Here is a 24,893-nt window from a genome sequence, read left to right as displayed (position 1 = left end):
AATGAATGTTCCTGGAATTGCTTTAGCTCCTTTCTCATACACCCACCCCTCAACAGAAGAAATTATCTGAATATCTTGAGTCAAAAGGCTTTAAGAGCAGGTCTGTACATATTCTGTAGGGGTCTTACAGCACACATAAGTGCTCTCACCTGCCATGGGCTGTTCTCAGGAGTGTTTTAGAGTGGGAGACTTTGACAGTCCTTCCCAAGGTCAGGAAGGCTTGGGCAGACCTCTGTCCTGCATCAGCCAGCAGAGCCTGCAAGCTGTGTAATGGCTTGCTCCTTGCAGCATCTCCAGCAAAGCCCATGGATGTCCTTGAACATATCCTTTGCCTTCACCAGTAGCAACCTGCACAGAACCCCTCTTTTGCACTTCTGCATCACCCCTTTACACAGAAATTGGGCTGCTACAATGTATTCTGAAGAGAGAAATATTCCATAGTTGTGGCCTCCCAGGAGAAAAAAAGCACGTTCTTTAAATATAAAAAGCAGATTTATTACATGAGAAAAAAATGCAGGGCGCATTTTGTCACTATGTTTTTATTGCTTTCTGATCTAGAGGGAAAATATTTTATTACAGCAGCAGTTGCCAAGTCAACTGTTGTGTCCCAGCCATCCCCACGGAGGGGGCAGCATGTCACCTGGCTGAGGGGAACAAGAGCTTTTCTTAATCACATATCACCAGTTTTAACACAGCTCAGGTTTTCAGCAGTTATTTACAGGCTTGTTTATGACCTATTGAGACATTGCTCTGGATTTACTCCAGTTTTTAGTAGGCAGGAACTCACAGGTTTCACTTTTTTTTATTGTCAACCACAAGGTCTGAAAAAGCACTGAAGGTGGACTCACAAATTATCACAGCTTGGCCTGTGCCTATAAGTGACGGGAAAAAACTTGTCATCCCTCCCTCATTGTCTTGGAAAGAAATCTTTGTCATTCAGTCATTGTATCCTCTCAAATTTCAGGATGTATTCACCAGGATTTCTGGCACAGCCTCAGAGTTCCTGCTTAGCAATGTAGCAGTAGGTGCAGGCATTTGCTGGAGCTTTACTGTGTGCCTTCTTATTTACGACCTTGTCCTCATGCTCAGCACTGGAAATTCTCTCTCTGACTCTTCCATACATCAGCCTGAAACAAGTACTTTCAAAATGCCTGTTCTACTTTCTGTTAGCACAGCCTGGCTCTGCAAGAATAAATCTCTTCGGCTCCCAGATGACTGCAGAGTGTAGGTCCAGGGTACTCCTGGGAGGTCCCCAAGCATCCAGGTTCAGGAATTGTTGCCTTGGTATCCTTGCTGTGCTGTTTCTTAGCACAGGCATTGTAGGTGCACCCCAGCACTGCTTCTGCCCTCACATCTGCTGGCAGCAGGTGAACCTGGTCCAGAGAATGAGGCACTGCTGTGCCTTTCCTCTGAGCTGGGGGCATGGAGGGACAAGGACAGCTCTGTCCTGCCAAGCATTCTGCAGCCTCCATAGCTGTGCCACTCCTGTTCTTGTGCTTCATGGGGCACCAGGAGCAGCAGCAGCAATGCTGTTGTGTTTTTAAGGGGTCCATAGCTTGTCTGGATGAACTGAGGACAGAAATGCAGGGTGATCAGTGTCACTTATGGCTCTGACTAGGACACTGCTGTGATGCTACCAGTAAGCCATTCCCCCACCATCCTGAGGCTTCAGTTTACTAAGCCCAGCATTTATAAGCATGACTTTGTAATTCTTTCCTCACTTGTATTGGAAAAAAATCCCAGACTGTTTTCTTAAACTTAATAACGAATGAAAGCACTAAGACTAAATTTGGTCTCTTCAATTTCTCTGGAAATCTCCTCTGCAAAAACCAGTAGAATGACTGAGAATTTGCTTTTATCCAACTTCTTTTAGCACTTGAGTTTGCTCAGTATATACTGCTCTGCAGTGAATATGCCTGCTTATTACCAGATATTTCCTTTCCCTCTCCACTGCTTTCTACAAAAGCAGAGTCTAATCCTATCTGCTACTAGAGAAAAAAGTTATCCTTGCCCCTGGAGTACAGGCTTTATTCTGGGGCTGAGATAAGTGGGCTGGAGAGAGCCCTGTGTGAGGAGAGGAAAGGTACAGACAACAGCTTTTGGGCAATATCAGTATCAGAACTGCTAGTATCCAGGTTTGTTTAATTCTCTAGTCTTTTCTTTTGGTTTTAAAATCACACAGATCACACAGGGGGATTCTAGATGAAGGGCTTCATTTGGGAAAGTAATCAGCTACTATTGCTCAAAGTAGGCAAGGTTACACACTATTCCAAGAGGTACCTGTTTGGAAAAAAAAGTGTGTGCAAGTGCCTGTACTAACAGCACATGCAGAGTGTGGGAATTAGGGCAGGAAGGGAAGGAGGAGCTCATGGGTGGTTGGACTTTCTGGCTGTAACCATAATTTCAAGTCCTATTTGCTCATTAATTGACAAAAGGGAGGAGAGCTGGAGGAAAAAGTTGAAGTATCCCATCAAGGCACAACAACCAGAGAAGTCCTGTGGTCCATAGTGCTGGGAGCAGCTTCTGCTTTGGGTTGGGAAGGAAGCAGTGGGATGGCTGAGCAGAGAGCACGGCTGCTGACCAGGGAAGAGACTCCTGCCCTTTCTGATTAATTTTAACATTCTGTGCTGAATATTAGAAAGTACATTTGCAACAGATGTTTCACGGGGAGAAACCTCTTTAATCCCTTCCTTCAGGCTAAATAGCTTTACAAAATCCTCCCCATGGCTTTGAAAACCCAGTAAAAATAACAGCTGAGCTACAGATGATAACTAATCTTGCTGTATGTGCTCGGTCACAAAATGGATGGCCAGTAATATGTCACATGTAAGGGGGTTTTGCTGAGATATGTTATGAGTTGCACTTCTAAAATCTCCTGACACAAATTAAGAAATTATATGCTTGACTATGTGCTTGGGTCATCAAACATCAACCACTTTCAACAAGAGTGAGATGAACATAGGGTCTACCAGGATAAATTATATGAGGGACACATTAAGATTGACTTAATGTGATTTAAGCATCAAAATATTACTCCATAAGAATAGAAATAAATTTACTTCCACATCCTAAATGATATATTCATATTGGGCTATATTTTGAATGAATCCTTCAATCACTGGAAGCAACAAAGTTGGCATTAGACCAACACTGAGGAGTTTGGAAGATCCCAGCTCTGAAAACTGTTAGAAGACTTGTAAGCAACTAGAGACATAATGAGAGATATTATTAACACTTTTTACTTCTCTTGCCATACTGCCTGGGGACCTAGGTCAGGAATTTGAACTTCCTGTGAGCATCATGTATAAATTAGAGCAGATCTTTTAAATTAATATTAAATACTATGTTTAGAAACTGTTACATATTAAGAAATATGGTTGCTTTGTGCCTCCATCTATGTCTGTGCCACTAAGAACTAGTAACTCCTTAAACAGGGATATTTTAGCTGGAAAATCAGCAGTAGAACAGGATCTGCCAAGAGCCAGGTACAGATTAAACCACTGGCTTTAGGCTTTGCAGCTTCTGGAGCTACATCAGCATCTAAATTGTTTCTTAACTTAGCTTATTTTTAAAAAGAAAGTCTGGCTTTTCCTTTTATTTCATTGAGCTTTGCTGCTCTATGTAGGTCAGTGGCCAGCCTGTTGGAGCAAATAGTCCTTGATCTTGCAGAAGCCAGTCTGGGAAGAAAATGAAGGCTCAAGCCTTGGTTGGAGGGATCATGTTAAATGGAGCCAAAACCTGTTGGCACAGCTGTTAATTATAATTTTAATTCCTGGGTTTTTAGAAGGTCAAAGCCTTCTTGTGATGTGTCTGCTAACATTGCCTGTCTTTTGCAGAATCTTCACTTATCTCCCGGCCTCACATTTCTCCATATGCCCCAAAATGTTTGCTTTCAAGATTTCCAGGCTGGATTGGGAAGATAGAGTCTGTTCCTGTGCAGTGCAAGAGGCTAGAACTGATTTCAGAACAACACAGACATCACTGTTAGTCCTTCAGCTGCTGGTTGTTCCATGCATTTCTGTACCCATGGCCAAAGGAAATTAATACATCTGGTTTTACTGGGACAACAGTGAAGGGTTTGGATCCTTCCTGCACTGAAAGGGTAACAGCAGGCTTGGTTGAATGCCCTGAGAGGTGATTTCTCCCCACCCTCCTCCCCACCCCCTGCCACCTCCATCCTCTCCCCACACTCTCTATATGAGTACTTTTTAGTCTTCCCACATCACCTTCTGCTGTCTGCTGGGGGCTGCTGTGATTCCCAGCCCAGCTGAGACTGTCCCAGCCCAGCAGGGGCAGACAGCCACTGCATGGCACATGGGAGGGGAGAATAGTGGTTCCAGCTCTCCTAGTGGAGGGTGGGTAATGACAAGGGTGAGGCAGGATCTCTTTGTGGAAGAGGAGGGCAAAGGGCATGGGCAATTTGGCTGTTTGAGGGACAAAACAAAGCTAAAATGATTTTGCTAAGTACTTCAATGCTCCTCAGAATATCAGACAAGTCAGTGCAAGGTAGGCAGACTCTAGATAATCCAAAACTTGTGGCAGCCATTCCAATGGGTTATTGCAGACTTAGGCACCATCATGAGCAATGCAGAGCACTGGAAGAGATCTAAAAGAAAGGCAGATATGGTCTCTGCTTCTTCCCTCAAGGAGATGCAGCAAAAAATGTATTTCCTTATAATTCACAATTTCAACTCTAAATACAATCATAGGAATCTATTTCTTTCATTTTATGCTGCTTCTCCCACTGTCTTTATATTTTCTTTCCTCTGTGAGGCCAATCTATTGTTTTTACTTGAGGTCCAGAGCTGATGATTTGTTTGCTTTCATTGTCAAGTATTGCTTTCTGTTTCACTGCTGTTATCCTTCACTTGTACTTTGAAACAAAGGCACTATGCAAACAGAGAACAAACCACGTCCTATAGCAAAGCATTTGAGGCTCTTTTGTGTGTTATCATGAATTGTCTTCTATCACCCCATATTGTTGACAAACTGTGAAACTTAGTACTCTTTGCTATCCACTGGATTTGGGGACCCAGCACTTTTTTTTCAAATTACATTACGGGCTTTTCCAACCAAAAATCTTAATCCCCACATGTTTATGCCAAGGTCCAAAGTTTGCTGACCAGATATCAGCATTCCTGTAGCCAGGCAGGAGGAGCGTCACCACTTCTGGTCCAAGTACAGCTGACTTTTGATGCTGTTTGGAAAGATCATGTGGCTATAAATTGTGACACATTTACCAGGCCTGTACTTCTGTTTTTCTTTTCATGTTCTTTTCTAGATGTGTTCAAGTATTATGTACATTTTCAGAGATTAAAAAAAACTTTCAAAAAATTTTTATTTTTAATTTTTTTAGCAACACTATATGAAGCCCAAGTCCTTAAAGAAATAATAATTTTTAAGTTTTGAAAAATTTGAAATCTAAGAAAACTTTAAAAAACCAAAATGCAGAAATAGGCTCCACAGGATGGTAGAATAAAGTAATGATAGGTTTATTTTAATTTGAAGATTATTTTTTCCAAGAATAGGTAGATTTAGAAGAAAGGGTGAGGTCATACCAGCATATACAGAGTACAGCAGCTAGTGAGCACCATTAAAACCTTTGGATTATAGATGACCTCCTGGAGCTACAGGTGGGACAGCTGCTGAGCCTCAGTCCAGGCATGGGGCCTCTTTACAGCAGGCTCTGGACATCATCTCCCAGGACAGCAGCCTTGCAGAGTGTCTGTGATTCTACAGCTCTGTGTCTTCTACTGCTCCATATGAGATGGTTCTGCCTGTGCTGATTGTACAGGAAACATTTCCAAGCCCAGTTAATGCTCTCATCTCTTGAGAGGCAAAGTATTGATGTGGCCAAAATTATGCTTTGCAATAGTAGAAACCTATGTAAACCTCCTCTTACTGTCATCCTGTTTGGACTCAGACCTCATATGTGAGGTGGGTGGTGGGGGTGGTTCCTTTCTCCCCTTCCTGTCCAGGGCTGGCAGCCTCGCTCAGCTTTTCCTGGAGCACGTGGTTGTCACTACTGCATGAAGTGTCAGCAGCTCTGTTCCTGATCCTCAGAGAACTGGTCCAGAGCTACCCTGGATCTCTCTAAAAAGCCTTTCCCCAGCTTTCCTGATTACCTAAAACATGCCTGTAGAAGAGAACTTAATCCAAAAGCATAACTGCAGGAGGAGACAGAGCCAAATGGACCCTGGACTTGCTTGGCACTGCCCTTCCTGAAATAAAGATTAAACAGCTCTTTAGTACTGTTGAACTGTCTCTTGAAGAACCATCATTTCCCAATTAAAGGTATCAGCAAAAGAAAATTATTTGTCCTTCTGCTATCATTAGCACTGAGCTCTGCAGAGCAGAGGCTGCCCATGGAGAGATCTTTAGCTCATGCTTCTGTAGACAATATCCTCCAGAAAGAAGGTTCACATTGCTTCACTTTTACTGCTCTAAAACTGAGAGGGCTGCAAAACCCAGCCTAAAGCACAGCTTTGTTGTATCTGAACCCTACTGCAAACCAGCCCATTAATAAAGTAATTGGGCATAGCCTGAGCAAATTGGACTCACACATTGCTTATATTAAGCTCCTAATGTGCTCATTCTCTGAGGGCTGAAAGGCTGAGCTGCCATGCCGCAGGGTGGGACTTACCAGAAAGGACTACGTTGTGCAGGCGGGACTGTGAGCCAAAATAGAGCTGCCTCTGTCGAGAAGAGGACAACTCATTTGCTTGTCTTTGGGGGACTTTGCAGGACAGAAATGCTTTGGCTTGTAATTTACAGAATAAACCACACAGTGGCTTTCTGCTGAAAGGCTCCTTCCTATTAGAGCTGGAAGAAAATAGGAAGGACAAGAAGGAAATCGTGAAAAGCAGGGAAAAACAAGAACATAGGGGAAGAGTCCTGTCCTGCAGCTCTGCCTCACCCCCCTCTGCTGCCTTTGGCCCTTTGCTGTGTTCCCTGCCTCTCCAGCTCACAGAGCTGAGGTGATGTGCCTGCAGCCTGTGTGCAGGGCCAGGCTGTCAGCGAGCATCTGCTGCTGCCTCAGCACGAGGGAGAGCCAGCAGAATCTCCCCATCGAAAGATCCAGTACCTGGATTTGCAGGAGTTGCACTTATCCCTGCCAAAACCAGACTAAAAAGAACCTACCCCTGAAATGATGGCTGGAGGCACTACCAGCCTAAGGAGCGTGTGTCTTTCAGCATGCCTGTGAATTTGGAAGGTAAGGTGGCACAAGGCTGGGCACCCAGCTGCATGTTCAGACCAAACATTCAAGCACCAGACCCAAGTTGCTCTGGAAGGTGTTTTCCAGCACCCTAAAACTGCAGCCCAGGCTTTCCCTTTCTCCAAGCCCCACTCCCAGGCTGAGTCCCAGGCTGAGCCTTAGGCAAGGCACACATGTTCACCACCAACTAGAGAGCCCTCCAAGACAAGCTGAGCATCATCCCTGCCTTACTTGGGATTTTTGTATACTTTAGATCCTTTCCAGTCCCCCTACAGCTGAAACTCTGGGTTTTCTCTTTCTCCCATCCATTTCATTTGGAAGTAAGTGATAGGAAGGAAGAAGTTGGTTTTCTCATGGAAAATTAAATATTCATTTCAGACAGCCCTCTTAGTACCTGCAGAAAGAACTGCAGAGGGCACTGGGTCTCTGACCTTTTGCCTGTACTGCAAATTTTACTGTTCAGTACTTTAAACATATTAACTTGGCACTGACAGATAGGAAATCTCACAGAGAATATGGGGAGACCGAGGTCAGCACAGGTGGGGAAGTTAATTCAGAAACACAAAATTGACTTTTGTGATGTATTGGTGGCTTCCAGAACAGCCATCTGAATTCCATCTGAAACCACTTGGTCAAAGCATCACAGACTTAAATTACAGAGTAGGGTTTGGCAATGAGGAGAAAGGAAGGAGTTATGATCACTGCAACAAAGATTTTGCAGGCTAAAGGAAAGAAATACTCGAACAATAAAATGCTTCCAAAACAAACCCACAATCCTGGGTCTTCAAGCCTTCATCAGGTTTAAACCCTTTCAGGTGGCATGGCTAAAACTGTAGCAGGGACCTGCAGGTTGCTTCAGTCTCTGTCCTCACATACTTTCCTCCTGGAAAGGAAGTTTCTGGCTCTCACAGCAGATCTCTGCTCAGCTTTCTTCTCCTTTTCTTTCCAGGAGCCATTTGCTCTTTCTGAAGGCAACAGTCAATAGTTACCTAATACTACAGAGACCTGCTTCTTCTTGTCATGAAACAAAAGAAAATACTATTGGCAATTGCATCTAAATAGAAAGTTGTAAAATCAGGAGGAAAGACACTTATTTGGATACAATGGAAAGGTTTAAAAGACAAACTCAAACCTATTTATAAAATATTCTGGTGCCGAGTCCTGCAGTATAATATAATGTATGCATCTATTGATCACCTGATGGAGAGCGGCAGAGCTGTATCCTTAAAAAAATGGAATTTTCTTTCCTTGCAGATAATGAACAGCTTCCAGAATGGAGCTGTGACCCAGAGGTTTAGAGGCTGGTACAGGATTAAGAAAAAATTATTGACTAGGAAGGAAAAAGAAAGGAATTTTTCTGGGGAAGAAAATGGCCTGTAAAAGCTGCACAAAGGCATAGTCAATTAGCTGCTGGAATGACTAATTTCTAGGTGGGTGGATCTGAGCAGACTGCAGAAACCTGTGTTAAGCCCCAAGGCTCTGCTCCCAGCATGCAGGAGAAGTACCTCAGCAAGGGACCCAAAAGCATGAGTACGTCTGCTGGGGAGCTTTGTGACGCAGACAACAGGGCACGGCCAGAGGAGGCCAGGCAAGCTCTGAACCTCCCCTGGGCTGCAGTCATGAACCTTTTTCACCAAAACAGAGACCTCAATCCTTCCCTCCAGGTACCTGAGCAGGAGTCAGCTTTTAATTTTTATTTAAAACCTTCTCTGAGCACTGCTGAGTGGTTAAGGCAGGGGAGATGTGCCAGCAGGACTTTCACTCTGCTGGTGGTGAACATCACCTGCTGCTTCACAGGGCAGGAGGAGGAGACGCTCCCTCAGGGAAGAGGATGAGGGTGAGAAGGAGGAGAAGGAGGAGGAGGAGAAGGAAAAGAAAAAGAAAATGATGGCGGAGGTGCTCCCTCTCATCCTCTGCTGTCACCTTTTCAGCCTGTTGCAGAGAACATTGTCCAAGAGAGAGGACCAGAGCAGTGACCATACTTCTACTGTTCAGTGGTTTGGGAACTCACCTGGCAAGAAACATCTTTTCAACTGTGCCAGCTGTGTGTTTTGTACTAAATTGTCTGTATTAAATGACTAGAATACAGAATGTGCCCTTACTGTGTCTCTGGGACACAGACACCTGCAGGACTGGCCATGTACTCCATCCACCAGGCCAGAGCGATGTTCTGCTTCTCATGCACCCTCTTCCAGGCCTCCTCAGCCCCATGAGCATCTGCCTTGATGGAGGGAGTCACTGTCAGGTGCCCTGGGCTTCCTGCTGTTTGGTGCACGCAGCTGGCGTGGGTGGGTTTCACTCAAGGAAGGTTTGAACACAATTTCCCAGCTCTTACAGGAGCATTTCACAGTGAGGCTGTTACATAAAAGACAGGTAACATCTCCTCCTCCTCCTCCTCCCCTGCCTGCCTTCTGTAAGGGAACCAGCAGCTAAAATGTGTTTTGTGAAAAGCTTGATCTTGACACTCCAGGTCAAGTGTTGAAAGTGCACATTGCTAGTGTGGGATGCTGAGAGGGTTTGGGGAAAGAAATCTTTCTGTGTTCAGCCCCAAACTGGGATTACTGGGGAGATAAACTGTGTACTTGACTGGATGAATTATTTCCAATTTTTTTCCTTGAACTTTAAGGTAAAATAACAAGGAATATTCCCAGTCAAAACTGCAGCACAAGTGGCCAAGAGTGACTTAAGGGTCAGGTAACATTGTGCCTGTTTTCTCCTGTATGCACACCCAGAACTCAGATTTCAATATGTCATTTTAAAAATTGAAGAGTGTTGACAGAAGCCCACTAGATTTCAAAATGGCAACTAGAGATACTGGAGAATTTTAATCCATGGAATTGATCTGAGGTTAATATAAATTTATATTTTTTCTGTTACAAAAATACCTATTGGCTGATTTGCTGCTTAGCTGACTTTTTCACCTCTGCATTTAAGACTTGCTTAATTTGGAACTCATCACAAATGTTGATTTCCCATATTGTCATTTGCAGGTAACATATTTCCCCATTTGTTTTTTTTCCTTTCAGATAGCTAGGTCAAAGGTACACAAGCCCCAACTGTTAGCTTATATATTCCAAGCTGTCTTTTATGTTCTTTTCCTTTTCCCTACAGCTGCCCATACAGTTTCCTAAATTATCTCATCATACATAAGATGTTGAGGCCTAAAAGCTGAAATTAAATGGCAGGTTTAAAGCCAGGTCTACCATCTCTGTAGCTTGAACTTTGAGTTACAAAAGTTTACTGAGGGAAGGAAATACACAATATATTCTGGATAAACTGTAGGTTCATGGTGAAAATCAATAATACTGAGAAAGAAAATTAATGGATTGAAAAATACTAAAGTGATTCTGTTCAGATGCTTTTGGGTTAAATAATATATTCTGAAAAGTCACTTTTGTTCTATGGCAAGGTGGGAGCTATATGTTAATTTCTTTTATTCCTGGATCATTTTCTCTCTGAGGTGTCATCAAGTTGAGTTTTCAGTACTACATTGAAATGAATATTCATCACAGAGTTCCAGCTTTTGAAAAATCTGTAGGGAAAAAGAAAAAAAGCCCTGAACCCCTTTTCTTCCCCCTCTTCATGCAGCTCTGAACAGGCACAGCTCCCTTAGGTTAGCAAAGCAGCACAGAGCATCCATGTGCTTCTGGGCAGGGGCTTGGAGCTCTGCAGGTGTCCCCTCATGTGGGACCAAGAGGTCAGAACAAAGGTAAGAGTTTTAAGGCTTGGGGCTGCAGGAACAATGAGAACAGTGAGGGGCAGCCCTGGCACTCCCTCTAGGAGACAAAGGTACTTGAGCTCATCATGGTCAGTCAGAGCCCCTCTGGGGAGGTTACAAAGCAGCTTTGGGCTGCTGGGACCAGGGCTGCTGTGAGCACTCCTCCAGCACTGAAAAAAGCTACAGGTCTTCAGGAAAATGGACAAAATGGCATTAATGGGTGAGGGAAATGGTGTGGGTATTGGACTGGGGGCAAGCAGTTTATGAAACAAGAGTGAAATGTGGGGTATGTCCCTGCTCTCATTGCTCAATAATGTGGTTTTAAAGACCTGATTGAAAAGTAACAAGTGTAACAAGGTGAATCCCTTGGCTCACAAGACAGGTAGAGCTTTTCACCAACATTCTCTTTAAGAGCTATGTTTTAAAAGCAATTCCAATGCTGTGGAGAACAATGCTGCCATGAATTGCACAGGGGGTTTGCAATTTACAAGTAAGGGGAAACACTTTCACAAAGGTGAGATTGGGATAGTGCAGCTAAACCCTTCCAAAAGCTCAGGAGATGGAGCCTCTGCCTGGCCCTCAGCTCCTGCTGTTTCCACTGCAATCACTAAAATGCCCTTGATGGGACATATAGTATTTGTCCAGACATAAAATTGCCATTTTATTGCCATGTTATGAACACTTCTGATTTTTTTTTTTAATATTAACACAGATTATTTCCATTTTATAATGATACGTGGACTTCTGGGCTCAATGAGCAATAAAAAGGGTGCATTTAGTGCCACATAGTGGTAAAAAACCAAAAAAATCAGTGAGGCTGAATATTCTGAAGCAATGCAGAACGTTAGGTCGTAATGCTAAACTTGTAAAAGTAAAAATACATTTCAAAAAAATTAGGATATACTGAATAATTTGTGATATGTATCACCAAGATTTCTTTGTCTGAGGATGGTTTATACCACTAGCCAGATAAATGTGCAATATAGGAATTTTTTGACTCTGTGTTTAGAATTAGCTTGCTTTGCAACATCTTGCTTTGCAGAGTACTTTGTTCATTTATAGCCTTGACAAAATGGTGAGGGATGTGATAGTGGGATTGGCCCTTGCAAGTGGCACAGCAGCCACAGGGCAGAGCCATGCTGGATTAGAGCTGCAAAGGTATCTCAAACAATGGCAGTAATATGGAGCAGTCTCTGAAGAAAAGGCTAATTTGGGATCTCTGGATTGGGAAGACTTTTGCACATTCTGGTGATGAGTCTTTTTCTTGCTCAGGTACTGCAGAAAACCATTACTGTTGTCAATTAGAGAGGTAATGGTACTTCTGCAAGTGTAATGGATGTGTTGCAATTCATCTCCAGCCATCCAACACCAGAGCAAGCTAGGTGAAACAAAACCTGCAATGCTTAAAATAAACTGAAATAAACTAGGCTGAAATAAACTAATAAGACCAAAATTTCCCATTGAGCTCCCCAAAAGATGAATACACCTGAAGAAGGTATGTTTGTATAGGGTTATGAACAGGTCAAACCTGTGGTGTAACTTCAGATTCAGGACCCTCAGTGAACCTGAGCTCCTGTTCCTGCTTTTGCTGTGCTGCATGATCTTCCAGGGGCTCCAGAGGGACTTGTGGCACCTCTACCTACACAGCACATTTGCACACGCAGTAGGACAGGGAAATATTTGGCTGCTGGCATAGCATAGGAACAGCACTGAACAATACTGTTCTGTAGAAAAAGGAACTAAATTTAATGTTTTTGCAGTTTGTGTTGGGATGATCACCAGCAAAGTGCTTCAAAAGATAGATTTGATTCTGTGTACAGTCTTGCTTCAGTTGCAGAGTTCAGCTGATGTCTGTTGCCTCTCCTCTGAAAGCAAATTCTGCCACTTCCCCACACTGACATTTTTCAGATAGGGAAGCAGCAATTGCTGCCATTTTTGCTTCAGGCAAAAAGACTATGGCACACTATTTGGGAGGGTATTTAAATTTATTTTAAAGTAACATCAATATATTGGTACAAAAGCCTTATGGTGTCATAGAAAATAAATCTATGTGATCTGGGTGAGATGGCTCACTAGCACACAAAACTGCACAGAATCCTCCATGCTGAAAAAAACCAGAAAAGCTGTCTGGGGTTGTTTTGTTGTTTTAATCAAGGAAGAACCTACAAGGCAGCCCTGCAACAACCACACAGATGAGGGTACCAAAGAGGCTCAAAGGTAGTGCCAGTGAGGCCTGTCCTGTGCAGCTGTGGTGGCATACATGTGGATTTGGAGTGCATCCTAGAGATGCTGGTGTATAAAAACATCCTCCAGCCCATTCATGGCTCAGGCAGCCCTTCTTCTTGTGCAGCTTCTGGACTGGTATGAATACTGAACCTTTTGGCTAAGAGAAGAATTTTTAAACCAGAGAAGGGGAGAAACTACTCAGTGTGAGTTAGTGGGAGTCATTAAACCCAGGCTGTTCCACAAATGAGAAGAAATTAGCATTCAGGATAGGGGATAAACTCAGTAGGGTTTATTTTTACAGTCCAGAGTGCTTGCAAGCTTCACGGCAGTACATGGGAGGAGTGAAGGGATCCATATCACTGGCATATGGAGCACATGCAAAGACAGCTTTTGTGAGTGGTTTGACAACTATTTGGCTGCATTCTGCTCAAAATATTTGTGACAGCAGCAAGTCAGAGCTGCCACAAAGAGGACAAATTCTTTGAAGTCCACTTGGGAATCTCCATTTTCATCCAGGTTCTTGAAGACTTTATCAATAGCATTCTTGTCCTTCCCAGACTGCAAAGGAAAAAGAGCAGGTTGGGGTGAGAGGATGCACAACCCCAACGCAGCAACTTCTCCAGACAAGGTCCTTGATGAGCTCTGGGCACTTGGTAAGGTGCCATGTGCTCCCACTGTCTGCCCAGCAGCAGTGAGTACCAAAAGCATGTGCTTCTGGGTTTATTACACCTGAGAGCTGCAGTCAGGCACTCTCACAGAGAGGCACCTTTGCTACACTTAAACCAGCATTTGTCACCATTAAAGCTGCATAGCACAAAGCCCTGAGGACAACACCCAGATGAATTAAATGCTATGAGTTCCCCATCTGCTCCCCTGGAAAGGCTCAGCTGGAGCACAGGCAGTTTGCAGGTCTGCAAAAAGATGCTTCTCTGGGGCAAATGTAAAATTTAAGCTTCATTGAATGCTTCCACTCCAGAAAATATGCAAACAGCCTCAAAAGGGCTTTGAGTGCTGCCACTGGCCTTATAGCCCAGCAGAAGCTGCTCACAGGAGCTGGTGGCTGGGAAGGTGCCTCCTGAAGCCTGTGGGATGCTGAGCTTGAGTTAACACAGCAAATCTTTGTTTCTAAGTTGTCATTATTCTTCTAAGTTGCCATTATTCTGATGGAATGACTGAACACCATCATCAGTCACAGCCAGCGCGGCTTCATGAGAGGAAAGTCCTGCTTAGCAAACCTGATTCCCTTTTATGATAAAGTAACCCCTCAGTGGATCAAGGGAAGCCAGTCAATGTCTTCTTTTTGGATTTCAGTAAAGCTTTCAGCACTTTCCCTCACAGGAACCTTTTGGACAAAATGTCCAGCACACAGCTGGATCAACACATCATGGGATGGCTGAGCAACTCCTGGCTCATGGGTGGGGCATGATGGGGGGACATCAGACCGGGGACCTGTCACTAGGGGAGCTCCACAGGGCTCCATCCTTGTTCCTGTGCTCTTCAACATCTTCATAAATGACTTGGATGTGGGACTAGAAGGGATACAGAGCGAGTTTTTACAAAAGTGAGAGGAGCTGCTGACTCTGTTGATGGCAGAGAGGCCCTGTGGAGACACCTCAACAAACGAGAGGGCTGGGAAATCACCAACCACATGAAGGGAACAAGGAAAAGTTCTGAATTCAGCAGCTGGGATGGGACAATCCTGGATGTACGGACACACTGGGGAAGGAGATGTTGGAGAGCAGTGCCAGGGAAAGGGACCTGGGGGTCCTGGTCAGGGACAAGTTGAATGTGAGCCAGCAGTGCCCTGGCAGCCAGGAGGGCCAGCCCTGTCCTGGGGGGCATCAGTCACAGCATTGTCAGCCAGGCAAGGGAGGGGATTGTCCTGCTCTGCTCTGCACTGGGGCAGCCTCACCTCAAGTCCTGAGGGCAGTTTGGGGCACCACAATATAAGAAACATGGATAACTATTAGAGGGTGTCCAGAGGAGGGCAGTGAGGATGGTGAATGGCCTTAAGAGGAAGCTCTGTGAGGAGTAGCTGAGGTCACTTGGTCTGGTCAGCCTGGAGGAGACTGAGGGGAGACCTCACTGCAGTTACAGCTTCCCTGTGAGGAGAACAGGTGGGGCAGGCACTGATCTCTTCTCTGTGGTGACAGTGACAGGACCCCAGGGAATGGCCTGAAGTTGTGACAGGGGAGGTTTAGGTTGGATATTAGGAAAAGGTTCATCATTCAGAGGATGGTTGGGCACTGGAACAGCTCCCCAGGGAAGGGGTCACAGCACCAGCCTGACAGAGCTCAAGAAGCATTTGGACAATGCTCTCGGGCACCCAGTGTGACTCTTGGGGTGTCCTGTGTAAGGCCAGAGGTTTGACCCAATGATCTTTGTGAGTCCCTTCCAACTCAGCATATTCTGTGCTTCTGTGGAACCACTACATCTCAAGGCTGACGTTAAGAAACACATAATCAAATTTAAAAGTGTTTGTTCGTGGCTTTGGTTTTTGGTGGGTTTTTCTGTTTTATTTTTTTTCTTTTTTTCTTTTGCCAAAATAAATGAAAAAGAAAAGAAGCTTACAGGAGGGCTTTTTGGTGCTGATAACCCACAGGGATTTTCGAAGCTGCAATTTTAACATGAAACAGGAGACGGCAGTACAGACCTGTTAAAGCCAGAAAACAATCGTGTGGCTTTCGTAGGTGAGGAAAAAAACCCTGGTATAATACTAGAAAGAAATTATATCAACTTCTGAAAAAATTCCACCAATTTAAAACTATTGATATCTAAATTTAAATCTGAAGGCATTTTTTGATCATGTTCTAATTAACAAAATTTTTCATCCTGTAATTTAACATTTCAGTTTAAATACAGACCTTTTAAAATCACTAAAAATTGAACAATTTCCTTAGATTTGACTGATGAATGGGTCTGGAAGGTTTAATTAATTTTCAATTCGCAAATTACATGGTTTTAAATTTATAAATAAATATTTCAAATTATTCAGTGAACTATATGAACAAGTTGTAACATCTGAATTGTTTCTGAGATGCAAAAATGGAAATTGTTTTTTTGGAAATTCTTTATAACTGAGTCCAGTCCTTCAGTCCTGTGATATTTATACCTGATTGATTCAAGATCTTTCCAGGAAGTTTTGATCTGTATCAGCTGTAACCAGTTCTAAGTATACACGAGTAATTAGAAAACACCGTTCCCTAGATTTTCTAGCAAATGAAAAAATATGGATATAATAGGTGGGCAACTGCAGGTAGAACTTTTTTTCTGAAGTCAGACTTATATTCCAGTCTCACCTCTTCTAGGAAAAACAAAAACAAAAAACCAAAACCAACCCAACCCCCCACATTTATATGCCAGTATTTTAAATAAATTTAAACCAATAATATTCCATGTTCCTGTCTTGCCAAACTGATAACTGCAAGGAAAAAACCTGAGAATATAAGAGGGAAATTAGCTAATTATCTTCCTGGAAAATTCTAGTTTTTCCATCAGTTTCAGGAAATAGGTAGAACCAGTAAGATCAGCTGTGAGGAACTGGAAGAAGTGGTGCCAGGCCACCAAGCACAGTCAAGACAGACCTGTGAGCATCATTCCATCTGGTAGCTGCTTACTGCAGTGGCTCCCCAGCCTTATTTAGACCAAATGCCCGGTGTCTGGGGAATTTCCACGCGGGCACAGAATTGTGGTTTTGTTGTTGGTTTAGTTTCTCCGTACATGGAAGTGCTGTGGGTACCACACAGCTCCATGCTCAGGAGCAGGACCCTTCTGTGATGCTGTTGGGTCATCTGTCTTACACAGATTTCTCAGAAACATTGGAATATTTCCCCCCTGAGCCACCCAGGTCCTCATTCTGAATATTGCATCTCTTTAATTTGTGACACATAGCTCCAGCAGGCATGGATTTTATATTATGAATTCATAAAGTTTGCATGGAAAGATACTGAATTGTATCAAGTGCCCTCCTGGCTGCAGTGTCCTGAAATAGTTGTTATAAAACTGAGCAATGCTGGATGCAAAAACTGAGGGCCACACAAAGAGCACTTGGTTCTAGACTTTTGCCATTTAGAACAGTAACAAATCAGCAACATTTAGAACAGTAACAAAACAGCAGGAATGTTACTCCAATGTGGAAAGAACAATGTATTTAGAAGTGTTTTCTGGATTTTTTAGTGAATGGAAACAAATTTTAAAAAACAATTGAAACTGTCTCCCTGGCAGCTAAAGCTTTTGCTAGAACATATTAAGCACTTTGAATACCTATTGAAATGCACTTTATGATTACATGCAAATCTATGTTGTACAATATATATCCAGGTCTTTCTTTTGCTGTTAAAGACAAATGCCAAACAGTTGGCTTTGAGTTCATCTGTTGTTCTGGTTTATGCATCATTTTGTTGAGCATACTGAGAAGGCAGTGTAAATACCTAGAGAAGGTAAATGAATAAATATTTAGAGAGATTCCCCATCTGCACTCAAGATCCTCAATTGCTGACAGCACAACTACCTTCACAGAAGTTGTGAGCATGAAGTGAGATGATAAATCCAGGAATAAACGGAAGTAAGTGAATTCTGAAGTTGAAACTAAATCAGATCTATTGCCCTGATATCCCAAGTGATGAATTTAGCAAACAGGGAATGGCCCTGCATATTAAACCAGTTTTACAGAGTTTGTGCAAAGTCTTTTTAAAATTTCCTATTTTGCTACAAACCATTGCGTATTTTTGGATATAATGCTCCTAAAAATGTACTAAAAACAGTTTCTGCAGGCTGCTCTTGAACCTGCTGCACAGAATGGTGCTGTTCTCTTACCTCGAGGAAATTTGGGAGCTCCTTTTCCAGCAGAGTCTTTAGTTCTGCTTTGCTGAGGGTTTGCCTGTTGCCATCAGTCCTTGCATACTGGTCAAAGACAGCGATGGTCATTCCCATTGCAGTTTCCAGCTGAGACATGTTGCTTCTGGAGCCTGGCTTTCTCCTGAGCAGGCACAGCCTCAGGGCTCTCTTGGAGGATGGAGCCTGCTCTGCTGCTGGGGTTCTTTATGCATCTGTCCCCTCCAGTCAGTGGCTGCACACCCAGGGGGCAGCTATCCTTTAGCAAACACCTGTATCTGGAGTACACACCTCCATGCCAACACCTTTTCAAAACAAAGGGTTTATGTCCTGGTGTGACTGGTACAACCAGTTGCTCACCAGTAGAAACCAGCCTCTCCTTCAAGGTACACAAGGTGACTAACACACAAAAATCAGATTTTTTAATTGTCTGTTTGCTCAAGATTTGTTCTTTCAGATATCCCTTGGGAGCAGAGGGTTGGCAGCCCAGTTTTGGTGCAGTATCAGCCTCCTCCTCAGGAGGAAGATGAGCATCTCACCTCTCCCTCACCACCACAGTTAGGGACTGTGAGGGGCTGCACACTTGGACTGGCCTCCCTGCCACACTGAGGACCTTGCTACAAACCACATAAATCAGGAGCACACACTTGGGGTGGGATTCTCTGGATGAAAAATAGAGATCTGCCATGCAGATATTTTCCACAATCCTCCTGGGCTTGTGCTCAGTCCATAGGGGATGTCTCAAACAGGTCTTAAGAACCAGCATCTCTCCACAGCCAGCAAAGGGAGCCCTGCATCTGCCCAGGGCCAGCAAAGGGAGCCTTGCAGAGCTGCTCCACAAAAACTTGCTCAGGTAGAGATATCTGAAGCAGTAAATCTGAAAAACGAGCAAACAGCCAGTATCAAAATCCATCTCCATCTGCAGTAAAATAACTTGCTATTTACTTTATACAGTACAAATTTTGCAATAAAATGGTTTATACTGAAAACCAAAGGTCACTCTCAAGCCCTGTGTCCCTCTGTGGCCTTTGATGAACTTTGTAAACCAAGGTCCTGCATCATTAGACACCAAACTGGCTGGGCTCACACCTACCCAGAGCAGAGCTGCTGGAGGGTCTGTGCTGGAGTTGGGTGGCACCTGGACAGTGGGAGCACAGCTGGTGGAAGCTCATCAGCTACAGCCATGCTGAGTTTTGAACAAGTTCTGCTTTCTGGCCAAGCACAGGGTAACTTGGTCTCTGTCAACTCCCTGTGCCTACACCAGACCTGGAGGAGCTCATTTGAGGTGAGTGACATGTGGAATATGCAGAATGGACACACTCTGAGCAAATTATTTGGGGGAACCCATCAAAACGAGGCCATTCATTATTCATTCACTATTCATTGTGCATGAATAATGCTGATGGACCCCAGGGTACAGTGTTCTCTGTAGAAGACCCTGATTGTGGATTCCCAAAATTAAACCTGAGTTTGGATGTCTTTGGACATCCTTGAAGATGCTTGGAGATAACCTCCACTCACAATATGCTAGAGATGAGTTAGCAAAAATTGGTTTTTAATCCAGCAAAACTTTAAAAATTAAACTCCTTTCTTTCAAATGCCTATAGCCACCTGTTCCCCAGGCAAAATCTGTCCTCAAACATCAACAATATCTCAGAGCAAGACTACACATCCCATGTAGGTAGAAATCCAGAACTGTTCTGAAACAAAACCTCTATGATTTTCCATCTTACATTTTTCAGCAAGTGATTTTGCATTTCCCAAAACCACAGCAGCACCTCAGGCTGTATAATTCATTCAAACATTTATGAGAATTTTTTGTTCCTGACTTCAACCTTATGACATAGTTGCAACTGATTTGCTTTACAGGGATTTTAAGTCAAGCTTCAAATTTTTACATTAAAGTGCATGTTGAAGTCTGTGGGGTTTCTTCTTCAGAAGAAACAAGAATAAAGCAAACAACTGGCCCTGGTCAGCTATGAACATGATCTGGTCTTTGCACATACCCACACAGTGGCACTCTCTAGGGTGTCAAGTTCCAGGAACGTTTTCTGACATGTGTCTGCAACATGACTATTAAACATGGCCAGTAAAGAAAAATAAGTTCCTGCATCTAAAGGGGGGAAAAAAAAAATTAAAATGTGTATTTCATGCATTTTATGACCTTGAATCATGAGCATCAGTGCTGGCTATACAGAAGGAAGAAAGAGTTCCCAAAAGGGCAGAGAGGGAGATCAGCTTCAGTCAACAGGATGTGTCAGTATGTCCACAACTATCCCACACAATGTGGCAAGAAGGTGTTCTCTCACATTTTCCTCTGCAAACATGGGTGACTCAGAGTTTTTGATGATATGGCTGCAAAAGTGCTAAAACACAGAATAAACCACAGAGCTTGAATTTCTACTAACAGAAAGGTCACCATGGTAGTGCTGCCTGGCTGGGTTTGTTTATTTTTGATGTGCATTTTATCTGAATTCATGCATGTGCACACACATCAGTACTGCTCAGAGTTTTCAATTCACACTTTCTGTACTGTTTAAATATTTTCTTATGATTTGTTTGCCATTAAAAATAGCAGCTTTGTGCACACAGCACAGACTATTACAGTTGTTTGCAAAACCAAAACAGAGTACAAACAGAAGACCCACATAGGAGAGCTGGCAGTATGCCAATCCATCTGTCCAGCTCCCCAGTGAGAGAAGCCATTTCTATGGGCTTGTTTAAATTTTGTATTATCATTATAATAGAAATAATACTCATTATTTGCTTCTTTCAGGTTTCTTTCTTTGAAGAATGGTATAGGCAACAGTTTGGATGAGCATTTACTGAGTGTTTATACAGAATTAGGTCTTGCTGTTCCTAACTTGGACCAAAAGTTTAAATTACAGATGTGATAAAATGTGGACTGTCACATGCGCAATTTTCAAAGCCCATTCAGGTGTACCCCAATTTTATGGCATTTGGTCTGATATTCAGGCTGTGTGACCCTCTGCAGATATTCTCTTAGAGAATAAATTTTATTCCATGCTCTTTGCAGCAGTGTCTGTTTTGGAAAAGTCTGAAGAAATACATTTTTCAGTTCTACTGTAAAGGCCCATTTGTGTCACAGCCAGATGAATAGTTGAAATGGGATAGTTGAAATGGTAAACTTCTACTAGAGCTTTTCATCCCTTACAGCTTATCTTATTCCTCAGGAAGCGACATGCGAAGGACTTTTTGACAATTTTCACAAATCTGTTATGTACCTGTGTGGAAGAAGCACAAGGAGGAAGAAAAAACCCTGAAATTATGAACTTGTTATTTTTCTGGTTTCTTGGCAGCAAAATGAAAAGCAATTTATTTTCCTCTTAGCAAGAGGGTAACATTTGAACAACAAACAAACATTTCATTTTCCACATTGTGATAAAATTGTCAAACTCCCTGAATTTTCCAGTGTCCTGGACAGTCAGTTGAACTTCAAGCATAAGCACACTTCTTGTACTTTGCACTGCTTCTCAAAATTTTCTGCAAGTCTGGTTTTAAAGATCATTTCATTTCCACAAAACACAGTGCATTTATTTATGTCTAGTGAGCAGATGATGCACTTGCTACATTGCTTAGCAGAAAAAGTGAAAAAAGAGCAGACTAAGCAGGCACTGGTGGGGCACAGGCAGAAGAGGAGTTCAAACAAGCACAGTGTGCTGCTCAGTGACACACTGGATAGGTTCTGTTAATTATAGACAGACCAGTTTTCATTGTTTTATTATCATTTACTTCTCAGAATATCCTTGGAATGTATTTTAAAAATGCAATTAATAAGCTCACATACCCTTTCAGTGAAGTTTAAAGGCAGGTGAAATGGGTAAGGTTGAAGTCAGTTATCTGGCTGTGTGATTTCCTGAGCTGAGAGCTGGAGTAATAACACTGTCATCTGGCAAAGCTGTGCCATGGGAAACTCACTTTCAGCTCTGCATATTGACTCTAATCAAACACATTTGTTAGTGCACGAGACACAGCCACATTAGACTGTAAAATCAATGAATATATTTACAGCCAATAAATTAATATTTGCAGGGTAAATACTTCTGTATAGTTTTCACTCCTTGTTTGAATAATTTCCTGGATGCCATTCTTTGCAGGGTTCTTCTGTACTTCAGTTTTAAGGTTCTTGATGTTGTCTTCCAAAAATACTTTTTATTTTTGGTTGTAATGACAGAAAAAGAAGTCCCACCCTAAGGAAACCCAATGTTGTCCACACAAGTGCTGTAGTTTCTAAATCTGTGATTCCTCAGCCAGTCTCACCAGCAGCCCAAGTGTCATTTGCCCTACTTTACCACTTGTGTAAAATCCCACTCAGCTATCAGCCAATTCTGCTGAGCTGGGGTGAGCATAGCAAAAGCTGGTCTATGGCATGGTCAGACAAAATAGGGGAAAAGAAGAAAAGAGAAAGGAAAAGAAAAACAAAGAGGAAAAGAAAAAGGAAAAGAAAAAGAGAGGAAAATTCAGGCTCAAAAAGAGCTATGAGGGAGGATAGTTTTGTAACACTTGAAGCAATTGAGTAAACCTTTTAAAGGAAGTTCTTATTCGTTATAGAGAAGTAAAACAAGCAAAAAATTATTAAGCCAATTCCAACAAAATTCTCAAGAGACTTCTGTATGCAGAGAGGAATATTTTGGGTCTGTTAGCTGTCGTGCTTAATTATGAATTAAGCAATACACTTTTTTCTTCATTGTACAAAAAATTTCTGAGAGGAAGGAATACCTAAGAGAAAGTTGTTTAGTGTTGAGTGTCCATGCAGGAAACACATCAAAGAAACACCTATGCATTTCCCTTTTTAAAAACCTTTTTTTTTTCATTTTGAAATATGAATTTATGTGTACACTGAGGATATGGGTAGGACTGACCTTCTATCCCAGAACTGTGTGTAAAGTGAGGTGATATCCATAGATGCTGCCAGGGAGATTTACAAGGCAAGTTGCTGGAGTGGAAGTTCCCCAAGCACACACATTTTAAAGAGCTGGCTGCTTTCAGTTTCCTGAAAGCAATCACAGAGTGTAGTGCAACTGATAAGGAGTGGGGCTTTTTTAGCAGTTCTGTCACTGCCCAGAAAATGCTGGGCTCAGAAATACAGGAAGCAGGGGTGGGAAATGGAACTAGAGCCTGCTTTTGTAACAGATCACTTAACTCCAGATTTCACTTACCAGAAAAAAGAAAGCTTTCAACAAATAGGAAAATAAAAAATGATCTGCATAGAAGTGGGAGAATCCTTGCTTTGGAGAGGGGAATCCAACCACAAATAGAGTCTCACCTAGAAGAGAGGATGCTTGACACTCTGTTAAGGAAATGTGGTCACAAATATAGGAGCTGCATTATTTTGGCCAAAATTTACCTTTTGAATGTGCTTCCTATCTAGATGCCCTGCCTGGTATGTGTCTTAACTAGGGTAGCCATTGCTGTGCCAGGACACTGCTTGTGGTGTCTTGGGAACAACCTGTACCTGTGTGATGTCCCCGTGCTCAGCCCTCACACAACTCTGTGGCCACACTGCTCATCTGAAGGTCAGGTGAGAAAGCTGTTGCAACTCTTTCTACCCAGGGGTAAGCAGTTTGAATTAAATGGTAACTATTCTTTCCATTTCCGTTCTTGCTTGATAGCAGCCCCTCTTTGAGATAAGATCTGCAGTTTAGATTAAGCTTAGTCTGTATTTAAAAAGGAACTTGAAATGGCACCTTTTAATATTGTACAGCTGCTAAACTGAAAAAGCAGAGCTTTTCTATCTGAGAAAAGAAAAATTTTAGTATTTTTGGAGTGTCTTTCACCCTACTACCTGACCAGTTTGTGCTGTCTTTATAACAGAAGCTTATGGCTTTTTTCCACTCTCCAGAATTAAAAGCTAAGAAGTAAAGAAGAGAACAACACCTATTAGTTGCTTTCTGATTTATTTCCACAGCAGTATCAGAAACCCTGACCATGGACTGCAGTTGTGTTAGGCCTGGCAATTTACAGATATAGCATTCCTGGCTTGTGGAGCTGAGCATTCAAGTTTAGGACAGGACCAGGACATCAGCAGATAAAAGAATAGACAACATTTCAGAGCAAATGTACGTGACAGGCCCACTTCCTTGTTATGATTTCAAACCCTGAATTTGTTCAGTTATTCCTCTGATCTCTGGCTGTCTAAAGTCCATTAAGAATACCTAACCCAGATGCTGCACTGGTTGCCTCTCTGCCTTACCCTTTTTATACTCCTCCATCTCTGTGGAGTTGAATATTTCCTGAAACAAGGTTAGGAAGGGCAGCTTTGGCTATATAAGATATTGCCAAGCCCTGCCAACAGACTCTGCCCAGGAAAAAAGACAAGGAACTAATTTTTGTCACATTCTCTCAGCCAGAAAAATTCACTGGCATGCAGCACCAGACCACAGCACCTTAGCCAAAGCTGTTTAATTTGAATGCTCATAAAAATCCTTCCTCCCATCTCAGCATTTCACATTATGTAGCAAACAAGAAACATTGACACATGATCACCTGCCCTTTCTCTTCATTAGAGAAATTGCTTCACATTCTTTTGATCTGAGTATTTGTTTGTCAGTTGTGTTTGCAGTTTCCTGCTTGCAAAGAACCGACGAAGAGCACTTAGTAAAAACAATAATAAAAAGCCCTTTACAGTTGCCCCGTTATAGCCACCCAGGGCAGGCAGGAGGGAGTGAGTGGCTGTGCAGAGCTCAGTTGCCAGACAGGGTTAATCCACAACATCGTTGCTGTTCTGACAGCCCCATTATCAGGCACAGGAACATCAGCCACAGCACCACACACAAACAGGGCTGTTCTGCAAATACATTCATTGGGATACTCCATCATCCTGCCTGCCACTGAGGGTCCTTGGTGTAATGGGGCTGGGAATGCCTGATCCTTAATCTT

The 24,893-nt window shown here is 42.8% G+C and overlaps 1 protein-coding gene across 3 annotated transcripts; it reads right to left on the bottom strand.

Annotated features, from left to right (window-relative positions):
• Positions 1-477: 477 nt before the first annotated feature.
• Positions 478-18,285, bottom strand: S100P (S100 calcium binding protein P). Of its 3 annotated transcripts, XM_059845215.1 has the most exons (3): positions 17,976-18,277; positions 15,732-15,813; positions 13,494-13,718 (listed from the first exon to the last, which is right to left on the bottom strand). In XM_059845215.1, exons 1-3 carry the CDS (start codon positions 18,111-18,113, stop codon positions 13,693-13,695), a joined length of 246 nt encoding a protein of 81 aa, XP_059701198.1. In that variant the 5' UTR covers positions 18,114-18,277; the 3' UTR covers positions 13,494-13,692. The 3 variants fall into 3 exon arrangements, with proteins under 3 accessions (XP_059701196.1, XP_059701197.1, XP_059701198.1); XM_059845213.1 differs by lacking the exons at positions 13,494-13,718; positions 15,732-15,813 and adding an exon at positions 478-1,569 and having other exon boundaries at positions 17,976-18,285; XM_059845214.1 differs by lacking the exon at positions 15,732-15,813 and having other exon boundaries at positions 13,428-13,718; positions 17,976-18,251.
• Between the last annotated feature and the right edge of the window lie 6,608 nt (positions 18,286-24,893).

Source organism: Haemorhous mexicanus, chromosome 4, assembly GCF_027477595.1.
Source record: "Haemorhous mexicanus isolate bHaeMex1 chromosome 4, bHaeMex1.pri, whole genome shotgun sequence".
Lineage (NCBI taxonomy): Eukaryota > Metazoa > Chordata > Aves > Passeriformes > Fringillidae > Haemorhous > Haemorhous mexicanus.
Note: the sequence above shows the minus strand (reverse complement) of the source record. Positions and strands in the feature narration are given on the sequence as shown.